The 12,528-nt window shown below is 43.1% G+C and overlaps 4 protein-coding genes across 4 annotated transcripts; 2 read left to right on the forward strand and 2 right to left on the reverse strand.

The window, feature by feature from the left end:
- Nucleotides 1-172: 172 nt before the first annotated feature.
- On the reverse strand, nucleotides 173-4,411 carry SOMG_04644 (uncharacterized protein; the record flags this gene model as incomplete). Its single annotated transcript, XM_056183423.1, has 1 exon — nucleotides 173-4,411. One exon carries the CDS (start codon nucleotides 4,409-4,411, stop codon nucleotides 173-175), a length of 4,239 nt encoding a protein of 1,412 aa, XP_056039781.1.
- A 2,378-nt stretch (nucleotides 4,412-6,789) lies between these two features.
- SOMG_04645 (alpha-amylase-like protein) lies at nucleotides 6,790-8,316 on the forward strand (the record flags this gene model as incomplete). Its single annotated transcript, XM_056183424.1, has 3 exons — nucleotides 6,790-7,734; nucleotides 7,791-8,240; nucleotides 8,284-8,316. 3 exons carry the CDS (start codon nucleotides 6,790-6,792, stop codon nucleotides 8,314-8,316), a joined length of 1,428 nt encoding a protein of 475 aa, XP_056039088.1.
- Nucleotides 8,317-9,106: 790 nt separating this feature from the next.
- Nucleotides 9,107-10,107, forward strand: yih1 (eIF2alpha (Gcn2) kinase inhibitor (IMPACT-like protein) Yih1-like; the record flags this gene model as incomplete). Its single annotated transcript, XM_056183425.1, has 3 exons — nucleotides 9,107-9,661; nucleotides 9,765-9,884; nucleotides 9,937-10,107. 3 exons carry the CDS (start codon nucleotides 9,107-9,109, stop codon nucleotides 10,105-10,107), a joined length of 846 nt encoding a protein of 281 aa, XP_056039464.1.
- A 261-nt stretch (nucleotides 10,108-10,368) lies between these two features.
- On the reverse strand, nucleotides 10,369-11,550 carry SOMG_04647 (Obg-like protein ATPase, OLA1-like protein; the record flags this gene model as incomplete). Its single annotated transcript, XM_056183426.1, has 1 exon — nucleotides 10,369-11,550. One exon carries the CDS (start codon nucleotides 11,548-11,550, stop codon nucleotides 10,369-10,371), a length of 1,182 nt encoding a protein of 393 aa, XP_056039718.1.
- Between the last annotated feature and the right edge of the window lie 978 nt (nucleotides 11,551-12,528).

The following is a 12,528-nucleotide window of genomic DNA, read 5'->3' on the forward strand; positions in this document are numbered from 1 at the left end:
GATGATCTAGTTTAAACATACATTTGTATGCACGCTTTAAGCATATAAAAGATATCCATGGTCTTTTTTTTTTCAAATACTAAACACATCTGAGTAATAAAAAAACAAAAGAAGAATATTAAAGAACCGTTTGATAAATACTTCCATCATTTAAAACGTTATCACCCAAAATTTAAGCAAGAAAGAAGCAAACAGCAACAACAGATAGACCAGTCAAGAAGACGGAGGCCTTAGATCCTGCAGAGGCAGCAGAAGCTTGAGGTGAGGAACTATTGCTTCCGCTTCCGGAAGAGGTCTGATCTGCAGCCTTCAAATCGGAGGTAACGTTTCCGGAAGTCCAGTTTCCAAATCCACTGCCTAAACCACCGGCATGAGTTGTGGATGTAACAAAGCTGCTGTTACCAGAGGAAAGGTGGGTAACAGGGAAGATAGAGGTTGCTTTACCGGTTACGATAGTACTATAGTTACTGTAAGTCAATGTACTGTTAACGGGAATGGTGCTGGAGACATTAATGATGGGAGAAGTACCGTTGGTAAAGCCACTGGAGGCAGTACCAGAGCCAGCGGCACCGAGATCACCAGAAGAACTAGCGGGAGCAGATGTGGTGGGAGCGGCATAGGTGGTAGTGCCGGCAATTACAGTACTAGTCAAAGAGACAGTGCGAGGCAAAGTCTTGGTTTGAGCGATAGTACCAACGCTAGTGCTGGTGAAGGGATGAGTCTCAGTAGAAACACCACGGTTGGTACCAGCTGGAGAGCCACCAGCAGAGCCGGAAGAGCCACCAGCAGGAGTGCCGCCAGCACTAGGAGAAGTGGTGATGGTTTCGGTGCCAGTAACGGTGCTAGTGATAGAATCAGTGGAGGTGACCACGGTAGGGACAACAGATGTACCAGCATTAGTGCTTGTGGTAGAATCAGTGGTGACCACGGTAGGGACAACAGATGTACCAGCATTAGTGCTTGTGGTAGACTCAGTGGTGACCACGGTAGGGACAACAGATGTACCAGCATTAGTGCTTGTGGTAGACTCAGTGGTGACCACGGTAGGGACAACAGATGTACCAGCATTATTGCTTGTGGTAGAATCAGTGGAGGTGACCACAGTAGGGACAATAGATGTACCGACAACAGTGCTTGTACCGCCAACGGTAACCACGCTAGTGTAAGTACTAGTCTGGGTAACAGGAACAATGCTGTGGCCGGTTGTTGTCACAACGTAGCTATGGGAGCCGGCGGAAGTGGCAGGAGCAGAAGATGGATTGGCAGGGTCAGTGACAGTTGTTAACTCGGTGGTCGGAACAGTAGCAGTTGTGACGACGTCGCTAGTAGTTGTGATGGTATCCGTACCAGTAACCGTGCGGGTAATAGGAACAGTGGTGTTCTGATATTGGGTAGTGGTGACGACAGAATAGCCAGGAGCAGTAGTAGGAGCTACACTAGTGCTGTTCAGAGGAGTGGAAACATTTCTAGCAGGAGAAGTGGTGGGTGCAACACTAGTGCTGTTCAGAGGGAAAGGAGTGGAAACATTTCTAGCAGGAGAAGTGGTGGGTGCAACACTAGTGCTGTTCAGAGGGAAAGGAGTGGAAACATTTCTAGCAGGAGCAGTGGTAGGAGCTACACTAGTGCTGTTCAGAGGAGTGGAAACATTTCTAGCAGGAGAAGTGGTGGGTGCAACACTAGTGCTGTTCAGAGGGAAAGGAGTGGAAACATTTCTAGCAGGAGAAGTGGTGGGTGCAACACTAGTGCTGTTCAGAGGGAAAGGAGTGGAAACATTTCTAGCAGGAGCAGTGGTAGGAGCTACACTAGTGCTGTTCAGAGGAGTGGAAACATTTCTAGCAGGAGCAGTGGTAGGTGCAACACTAGTGCTGTTCAAAGGGAAAGGAGTGGAAACATTTCTAGCAGGAGCAGTAGTGGGTGCAACACTAGTGCTGTTCAGAGGGAAAGGAGTGGAAACATTTCTAGCAGGAGCAGTGGTAGGAGCTACACTAGTGCTGTTCAGAGGAGTGGAAACATTTCTAGCAGGAGCAGTAGTGGGTGCAACACTAGTGCTGTTCAGAGGGAAAGGAGTGGAAACATTTCTAGCGGGAGCAGTGGTAGGAGCTACACTAGTGCTGTTCAGAGGAGTGGAAACATTTCTAGCAGGAGAAGTGGTGGGTGCAACACTAGTGCTGTTCAAAGGAGTAGAGACGTTTCTAGCGGGAGCAGTGGTGGGAGCTACACTAGTGCTGTTCAGAGGAGTGGAAACATTTCTAGCAGGAGCAGTGGTAGGTGCAACACTAGTGCTGTTCAGAGGAGTGGAAACATTTCTAGCAGGAGAAGTGGTGGGTGCAACACTAGTGCTGTTCAGAGGGAAAGGAGTGGAAACATTTCTAGCAGGAGCAGTGGTAGGTGCAACACTAGTGCTGTTCAGAGGGAAAGGAGTGGAAACATTTCTAGCAGGAGCAGTGGTAGGTGCAACACTAGTGCTGTTCAAAGGAGTAGAGACATTTCTAGCGGGAGCAGTGGTGGGTGCAACACTAGTGCTGTTCAGAGGGAAAGGAGTGGAAACATTTCTAGCGGGAGCAGTGGTGGGTGCAACACTAGTGCTATTCAAAGGAGTAGAGACGTTTCTAGCGGGAGCAGTGGTGGGAGCTACACTAGTGCTGTTCAGAGGAGTGGAAACATTTCTAGCAGGAGCAGTGGTAGGTGCAACACTAGTGCTGTTCAAAGGAGTAGAGACATTTCTAGCGGGAGCAGTGGTGGGTGCAACACTAGTGCTGTTCAGAGGGAAAGGAGTGGAAACATTTCTAGCGGGAGCAGTGGTAGGAGCAACACTAGTGCTGTTCAAAGGGGTAGAGACATTTCTGGCGGTAGCACTACTCAAAGGAGTGGAAGAAGCAGGAGTGCTAGAGTTGCTGCTAGGAGCACTGGTCAATGGAGTGGAAGAAGCAGGAGTGCTAGAGTTGCTGCTAGGAGCACTACTCAAAGGAGTGGAAGAAGCAGAAGTGCTAGAGTTGCTGCTAGGAGCACTGGTCAATGGAGTGGAAGAAGCAGGAGTGCTAGAGTTGCTGCTAGGAGCACTACTCAAAGGAGTGGAAGAAGCAGAAGTGCTAGAGTTGCTGCTAGGAGCACTGGTCAATGGAGTGGAAGAAGCAGGAGTGCTAGAGTTGCTGCTAGGAGCACTACTCAAAGGAGTGGAAGAAGCAGGAGTGCTAGAGTTGCTGCTAGGAGCACTACTCAAAGGAGTGGAAGAAGCAGAAGTGCTAGAGTTGCTGCTAGGAGCACTGGTCAATGGAGTGGAAGAAGCAGAAGTGCTAGAGTTGCTGCTGGGAGCACTACTCAAAGGAGTGGAAGAAGCAGAAGTGCTAGAGTTGCTGCTGGGAGCACTACTCAAAGGAGTGGAAGAAGCAGAAGTGCTAGAGTTGCTGCTAGGAGCACTACTCAAAGGAGTGGAAGAAGCAGAAGTGCTAGAGTTGCTGCTAGGAGCACTGGTCAATGGAGTGGAAGAAGCAGAAGTGCTAGAGTTGCTGCTGGGAGCACTACTCAAAGGAGTGGAAGAAGCAGAAGTGCTAGAGTTGCTGCTAGGAGCACTGGTCAATGGAGTGGAAGAAGCAGAAGTGCTAGAGTTGCTGCTAGGAGCACTGTTCAATGGAGTAGAAGAAGTAGGAGTGCTAGAAGGAGCGCTAGAGGGTCCAGTCAATGGAGTGCTAGAGTTGCTGCTAGCAGCGCTAGCGGGAGCACTACTCAAAGGAGTACTAGAAGTAGCACTAGAGGGAGAACTGCTCAAAGGAGTACTAGAAGCGACACTAGAAGAAGCACTAGAAGGAGCACTACTCAATGGAGTGCTAGAGTTGCTACTAGCAGCACTAGCGGGAGCACTACTCAAAGGAGTACTAGAAGCGACACTAGAAGAAGCACTAGAAGGAGCACTACTCAATGGAGTGCTAGAGTTGCTACTAGCAGCACTAGCGGGAGCACTACTCAAAGGAGTGCTAGAAGGAGAACTGCTCAAAGGAGTACTAGAAGGAGAACTGCTCAAAGGAGTACTAGAAGCAGCGCTAGAGGGAGCACTGCTCAAAGGAGTACTAGAAGCAGCGCTAGAAGGAGAACTACTCAAAGGAGTGCTAGAAGGAGAACTGCTCAAAGGAGTACTAGAAGGAGCACTGCTCAAAGGAGTACTAGAAGCAGCACTAGAGGGAGAACTACTCAAAGGAGTGCTAGAAGGAGAACTGCTCAAAGGAGTACTAGAAGGAGCACTGCTCAAAGGAGTACTAGAAGGAGCACTGCTCAAAGGAGTAGAGCTGTTGGTATAAGGGCCGCCAGCTCTTCTAGCTAGGGTGTAGGCATCGGCGGGGCCATTGGCAGCCTCCGAGGAAATCGAGAGAAAAGGAGTCGCGATTAAAAGAGCAACGGCAAAAGAAGAGATCTTCATCGTGCAGAAAAGTACAAATTAGTACCAAAGAAAAAATAGAAATTAAAGAAAATGAAAATCGTCAATTCTTTTTAAGAGACTGTAAGAATTAGGGAACAATCCTTTTTTGTAAAGAAAACAATGAATGTTAATAGTATCAAATCAAAAAACCAAAAAAAAACCAAAAAAAACCAAAATAAGAGGTATCAAGCCAAACTACAGGAAAAGAAGAAACAGAGACGAACAGGCGTTCTATCGCAAGATATAACACACAGTAGGCCTTTTGTGTTCTAAATAGCTACGAAAAAGCTATAGAAAGAATGGTGAGGTAAACTACAAGTTCAAAGTGAATGTTTTTCGCAGCAAAACCTCAAACCTAACAGAAACAAAAATATAAAGTCGCAAGACTGGATTCAAAGAACGTCTTTGACTAAAAAATCTTGTTTCTTAGACTAAGGGAATGAGAAAAAAGACTAGGAGAAAAATTTCAAGGTTTGGGGAGTGTTCTCAAGCGGAACAAGGGGATAGCTGGACGGGAATATATAAGGGGAAGAATTCTCGGTTATTGGTAGAAAGATGAGGAATCGTAGAACACTAGGGTTCATGCTTGGAATCGACCCTTTTTGCACTTTGTTACGTACCAAGTAACATGTTTGTCGCGGGCTTAGCAAAGTTCGTCGCGTAAAGGAACAGAGAAGAAACAAGGTAACGACCGAGAAACAAGGAATTGAGTCTGCGCGAATGACGTTTATTTATGAGCTTCTAGAAGCTATCAACGACTAATCATAAGAGGCTTGTGACTTCAATAAGAAACGGCTATTGTCCAATGAAGCTTAGTATTACGTCAAAAGCATTCGATGAATGGAACAAGTACGATCAGAAGAGTTGGTCTAGATGCTTCGAATGTGTTCTTCAAAGCATGAAAAAGAACGGCGATGCCGTTCATTGGATGTTTTCGCTCGCATGCGGAAACCCAAGTTGGAAGGAACCAAAAGGGACATTACACCCAACAAGTGGGAATGATTGGAAGGGAAGGTGAAGAAGAAGGGGGGCTTTCGGTTGTGGTCAGGTGTGGGCAGTGACATCTTCGTAGGCGAGTGGTCCCGCCGTTTGAGGGTGAAGAAGAAGGGGCAGGGGTTTGCGTGGTCAAGTGTCAGGTGTCAGCAAGGTTTATCGAGGTCACACGGGTTACTTGGGTTATTGAACGAGAGAAAGGACGAAGAGAAGCGTTTGTTTCGTCAGCGGTGATGGATGTGTCTTCTCTTCATGTTCTTTTGCGATTATAAAGTATACGAGGGAATCGTCTAGTTGATGTTTGATGTTTTCATCGAAACTGGAGTGGAGCGACGACACTGCGGCGACGCTTTCGTAATCCTAGGAATTTTCCTTTGGTTTTTTCGAATAGTTATATGCTTATTCAAATGCTGTTGTTAGATAATAGTATGCTTGTATTTATTGAGTATGCTAATCTTGGATGAACATGCTCTTATCGAATCTCTGTTGGTATTACCACCATATAAGAGTATACCTTTGGGACGTAGAAGATGTATACAATACAAAATAGAGATCACAAGCATTGTAACGTAGTTATCGTAGAATGTTGTACTTTTTCAATAAGATTGTATTATGCTTTGCTTACAGAACTTTGTAGTTTTCTTTCCTTTGAAATTCTTTCCGGCGAAAAAAGTCGCTTAGATGTCAATTGCTTTAGTTCCTAGGATGCGAATCCCTTTTTTCCCTTCATTTCCATCCCATTATAACGAATGCTTCCCTCCCTCCCTTTTCAACCTTTTGCTACCATTTCCACACTATTCTACATTCCTCTATGTTCACAAATCTGATTGTACTCTACCAGGAATCACTGAAACTTTCACCTCTATTCTATCACAATACTATTTCTTACCATAGTACGTCTATGGAAAGAGGAATCTCCACCTTTTTGAAGTTTTTACTGTTTACGCCCATGTAAATAAAAATAAAGAAAAAAAATCAGATCTCTTACAATGGATTCTTTTCCTCCTTCGTCATATCGTCTTGGAAACCTCTATAACCCGATTTCAATGGTTTCGAACTAAAAACCTCGCCAAATCTCACTTTTCAAGTGGAGCTTTGAAACAATTCTTCTTTGTCTGTTTCTGTTCTCTCAATTTTATTATTTTTTCTACTTTTTCAAGAGGATCACTGTTCTTTGATTCGTTTCTGCCGACTACCGCTGGTTGTGGGACCCCTTTGTTGATGTCTGACGTCTGCACCAATATTCCTTATTTTCTTGTTGATTTCGGTCTTTCTTCCATTCTCCAAGTTTTTCGGTCTTTTTCTCTCTCACTACTTTTCGCTTTTCTTTCTTTTTCTTTTTCTTTTTCTTTCCTCCTTATCTTCCTCTATTAGCACTATCGTGAATGAGCTCAACATTGCAGCAAAGCACCCAGCGCTGGAAACCCCAGTGCATCTATCAAATCCTGACAGATCGCTTTGCTTTTTCCGATGAGGATCATCCCAAAGCTCCATCCACCGGTCGCATGTATCTCGGGGGAACCTGGCGTGGAATCGCTCGTAAACTCGACTACATTCAAGATTTGGGATGTACGGCTATATGGATTAGCCCCATCGTAAAAAATATCGAAGATGTTACCGGCTACGGTCAAGGGTACCATGGATATTGGGCCCAGGATTTGCTTGACGTAAATCCTCATTTCGGTACCAAACAGGACTTGATCGACCTTGTCCAACAAGTTCATGACCGCAACATGCTCTGCATGGTCGATATCGTCGTCAACCACATGGCCCATGCTGGGTCAGGTGAAATCGACTACTCCAAGTATCGTCCATTCAAATCGGAGGCAGACTATCATCCTAGAAGGTACGTCCAAAATTACGATGATACCATCGATTGTGAAACTGGTTGGCTTGGCGATGATACCGTCGGTCTTTTAGATATTCGTACAGAAGAACCTCGTGTCCAAGCGTTTTTTCAAGATTGGATTCGCGACCTCGTTCAAACCTATCATTTCGACGGCCTTCGTATTGATACCGTGAAGCATGTTCACAGAGAATTTTATCCTCCTTTTATTGAAGCCTCCAAAGTTTTCACCTTTGGCGAAGTCTTTCATGGGGATCCAAGATACGTTGGAGATTACCTTCAGTACATGCCTTCTTCCATCAATTATCCCCTCTACTACCAAATTCGAAAAGCCTTTGCTCAGCTTCCTCGCATCTCCATGAAAGAATTTTATGACAAAGCTGTTTTAGAAGCCCGTGCTTATATTCCTGATACAACCATTCTTGGAAACTTTATAGAAAATCACGATGTCCCCCGGATCCTTAGCATGACTTCAGATTCTTCGGTATGAACTTCCTTAATGACTCTCACATGATACACTGACTAACCCTTTACTTACAGTTGCTGCTAAACACTTTGGTCGCTCTTATGTACTTGGATGGAATTCCCATTGTTTTTCAAGGCCAAGAACAAATGTTTGTTGGAGGCGATGATCCTGAAAACAGAAATGCTCTTTGGAGCAGTCATTACGATACTACCCATTTCATGTTTAGTGTTCTCTCGAAAATGATTCACGTTCGTCAATCTCTTATTCGAAAATTCCCTGAATTCTGTAATACTTTGTCTCGTTGTCTCTACTTGGACAATCACAACTATGTTTTCGAGCGTCCTGGTTGCATCGTTTGCTTATGCAATGGAGGCTCAAATTCCGTATTTAAATTTCCTGTAACAGTTTCGGTAGAACAAGGTTCAGTTGCTCGGTTTATGGATATATGGACGGAAGAAATTTTCGAAGCCGCCCCATCATCACCCTCAACCCTGAATCTCATAGTCGATGCAGGACTTCCAAAGGTAAGACACCTTTTTTTGATCACTACTCTAACATTATTTTTAGGTTCTTGTTCACTTGTCATCCATACCCAGGTAAATGTCTTTTGATTCTCGTGTTTCAATCTTGGAAACCAGTCCGTAGTTTATCGAATGCACCCATATTTATTGGCTTATGTACCTCTTCATTTGACCTTTTTTGGTTTGACCAGCTTACTGTCTTTTTCTACTGAAGAGTTTACCTTTTGATGATTCTTATTTTGGTTTGTTTTTGTCGCTTTCTTTTACCATGCTACTTTTCTTTTGTTTCTTTTTTTTTTTACATGCAATTGTATTCAGTATTTCGATTAAACGACTGCGATTCCCTCTCATCTCTTTTCCTTCCTTATTCAGATCTACTTGTTTGTTTACATGTCCGTAAATAAAAAAATCATGTTTTCCATGCTCAAAAAAAAAAAAAAAAAAAAAAAAAAAACCTACGTTTATATATTGCAATTAAAGATTGGAATAGTTTTAAATAAAATATAATCACGGCTTGTGATTTACTTGCACTTTCGTTGTGAAAATGTACGCCTTGAATAAAATGTATAAATTGGAGCGACATACAAGGAGACGTTTTTCAAGGCAATTCTTTTATGTTTACGTAAACAAAAATGCAGAAATGAAATGTAGTAGGACTTTTTTGGTTTTCAAGAATTTTCTCAACGTTAAGCTTTGTCGTAATAGACACAGAGTCCACTTACTAAAAGCAAAATTCCTGAAATAACAAGCTTTTTTTGAAGAAGCATTTTTTTGGACAAGTTTATTTCTTTCAGGCGATATTAATTCACCTTTTTTTATTTTTTTTCTGGAGCTTTACTTTTTTGTTTCGTTACATCCGGAAATCTCAAATGGAAGACAACGAAGCATTTCAGGATGAGCTACTTGCCTTAGAAAGTATTTATCCTTCTTGTCTTTTACCAATATCCGAGCAGAGTTATACCTACACACTGAGTATACCCGACAGCAGAGTACATCTTAACCTACAATTTCCCATCGAGTATCCAGACTCTCCACCTATTGTATTAGATGCGTATGGAATTGATAAAACCCTTGCAGAAGACGTTCTGCTGTCGGTTGCTACCGGTGATGTATGTATTTTTTCGTATATAGATTTGCTGAAAGAACTAGTGGATATCGAAACCGAACAAGAAGCCATGCAGAACGAGCACAAGAAGCAAGAAGAATCAGACAAAGACTCACCAGTAATGCTTGATAAAAATCAATATGTTGCTAAGACTCCAGAAACCCATCAAGAAGAGTGGAAACCCTCATTCGACTGGAAAGAATCACAAGCGATCAATGATAGAAAGAGTACCTTCGCAGCTCATGCCACTAGAGTTAATAGCCCAGAAGAAGTTCAAAAGGCTTTGGAAGAGCTGTATATGAACAAAAAGGTAGCCAAGGTATGATTTTGTAATAATTTCGAGAAAGTAGCTCGAACTACTTTAGATGTGCAAACCATCACTTCAGCTTTTACTACTACCACAGGTTGCTAACGCTGTTCAGGCAAATCACAACATGGTTGCTTATCGTGTAATCTCTCAACGTGGAAATGTCATTCAAGACAATGATGATGATGGTGAATCTGCTGCAGGATCACGCATGGGGCATTTACTAACAATGATGGTACGTATTTTTTTTTTTTTTTTTATATCTAGTTTAAACTAACTGCTTTCAGGATGCCGAAAATGTTTTTGTTTGTGTCTCACGTTGGTTCGGAGGCACTCATATCGGACCTGATCGCTTCAAGCATATTAATTCTACAGCCCGTGAAGCTGTCCTTTTAACTGAAGCCGCACCTGAACAGAAAAAGGGCAATGATGATAAAAAGAAAAAGAAGCATCGATAAAGAGATTTGATGATTCTCTCTCAACCAAAAAATTACGCAAGAAATAATTTACCACTAGTATCGGTTTCACTGAAACCACTATGCATGGATGTACAATAATATAATAGAATATTAATAGATACGCAGTTTACTCTCCGATTCACTTATACTCTCTAATCACTACAATTGCAACTTCAATGAGACCCTTCAATACTAAACAAAAACCGATCGAAACTTTTTTAAAAATCATATTTTCTAGGATAGAACAAAAATTCAGTTGTTTTAGCGTCTTCCGGCCTTCCAGTGAGCAATGTCACCACTCTCCATTAAGTATTCTTTACCCTTGGTCATATACTTACCAGCGGCACGGCAAGCATTTTCAGTCTTGTGGTCGACTAAATCTTGATAGTGCATGATTTCACCACAAATGAAAGCCTTTTCGAAATCGGTGTGAATGACACCAGCGGCTTGAGGAGCCTTAATACCCTTACGGACGGTCCAGGAACGAACTTCATCTTCACCACATGTGAAGTAGTTGATGAGGTTCAAAGCAGTGTAACCGGTGATGATAATCTTGGGGAGCATGCTCTTGGTTTGAAGACGCTTGCATTCTTCAGCAACTTCCTCTTCACTCATGGAAGTCAAGCGCTCTTCGAAAGCAACAGACATGGGAATAAAGGTGTCACCAGGGCTGAATTCATCAACCCAAGCCTTAATCTTGGGGAGGTACTTGTTCTTTTGACGAACGAAGTCGCGCTCACTCATGTTAACAAGGTAGACGACGGGCTTGGCAGTCAAAAGGTATAAGGTGTTGATCAATTCGACCTCACGGTTAGACCATTGTCCCTTACGGATGGGTTGCTTGTTGACGGTCAAAAATTCATATACACGTTCAACTATAGCTTGCTCCTCCTTCTTGGCCTTCATTTCCAAGGTGTTAGCACCACGGGAAGTGATCTTACGGACACCCTCAAGGTGCTTCTCGACGAATTCAGCATCCTTGATCAACAATTCATCACGAATAATGGCCAAGTCACGAATAGGATCAACATCACCTTCGACGTGAACAATTTCAGCATCGTCGAAAGCACGAACGATCTGATAGATAGCGTCCACTGCACGAACGTGGGACAAGAATGCGTTACCTAAACCGGCACCAGTACTAGCACCCTTGGTAAGACCGGCGATATCAAAGATAGTCAAGAAAGCTGGGACCTTGCTCTTGGGCTTATAGGTCTCGCAGAGCCAGTGAAAACGGTCATCGGGAACAGCAACCTTGGCTTCTTCGGGCTCGATGGTAGCGTAGGGGTAGTTTGCAGGGTTACCCAAAACAGACTTGGTGATGGCACGGAAGAAGGTAGACTTACCAACGTTGGGCATACCAACAATACCAGTCTTCAAGTTGTTACCGGGACGACCCCATTGGACGCGTACTTCGGCCTGCTGTTGCTTTTTGGGAGGCATACTGGAAAGTGGGTTGAAATAGATAGATCAAAAAAGTATCAGCTTTCGAAAAAGACAGCTCAGTCAGTCGTAACAAAGAAAAGAGATAGCGGAAGCAGAGTACACTATTCAAAAAGCAGTTAGCACATTATTCTGTACATGTCTTCATGCTTTAGACAAAGAATATTTATAGAAAGAACAATTTTAAAACTCGTTTCCTCAGCAAAGGAGTCGTTTTCTCCTTTTCCAAGATAAGAAAAAGAAAACACAACGCCGAGCTCATTTCATGCAAAATGAAAGCCATACGTTTGTGGGATCCCACAAACACTCTTGGACGTTTAGTTTTGTTGCATCACAATCTTTCGTAGTGCTTCTTCAAAGGCATCCACGGGATGCATGACGAGTTCAAGTTTCAAATGTCCTATCGTTGTTCTTTTGCGTACCTTTCTCTTTTATGCCGTTTACTTTTCTAATACTTACTATTGCAGCAGTATTTGGCTCTTGGATTGTTTCTATGCGCTGCCCTTTTTCCAAAAATTTCATTCGGTAATAACATGTCTCAACAAACTGCACCGCAGTACGACAATGTGTCTAAGAGCATGTTAGTGAATTGCACCGAGCTGTACAACCTATGCAAACACGTAAAGGGTCCTACTGTCCGGTTCAAGGAGACGATTCAATGAACGATGGATGATGCATCCGTAGAACCATCATCTACTAGGTTCCGTGGAAAATCCCAACAAAACCGACTGAATTCTTGTTCTTGTTTTACTAGGTAGACCCACCTTGCTTTTTCCATGGAATATACATCACCGTATTAAAGACCATCATCTGTCATCATTCTTGCATTCATCATACGCAGGAATAATTGGTTTTACTTTCTACTGTACATACAATCTAATGTAGATTCTTACACATCACCAAAAAAAATTATAGAAAGAATAATGAATACATGTATTTGCAAACGCGAGTTGAGAAAAAAAACTATTATAATAACCT

Source organism: Schizosaccharomyces osmophilus, chromosome 3, assembly GCF_027921745.1.
Source record: "Schizosaccharomyces osmophilus chromosome 3, complete sequence".
NCBI lineage: Eukaryota > Fungi > Ascomycota > Schizosaccharomycetes > Schizosaccharomycetales > Schizosaccharomycetaceae > Schizosaccharomyces > Schizosaccharomyces osmophilus.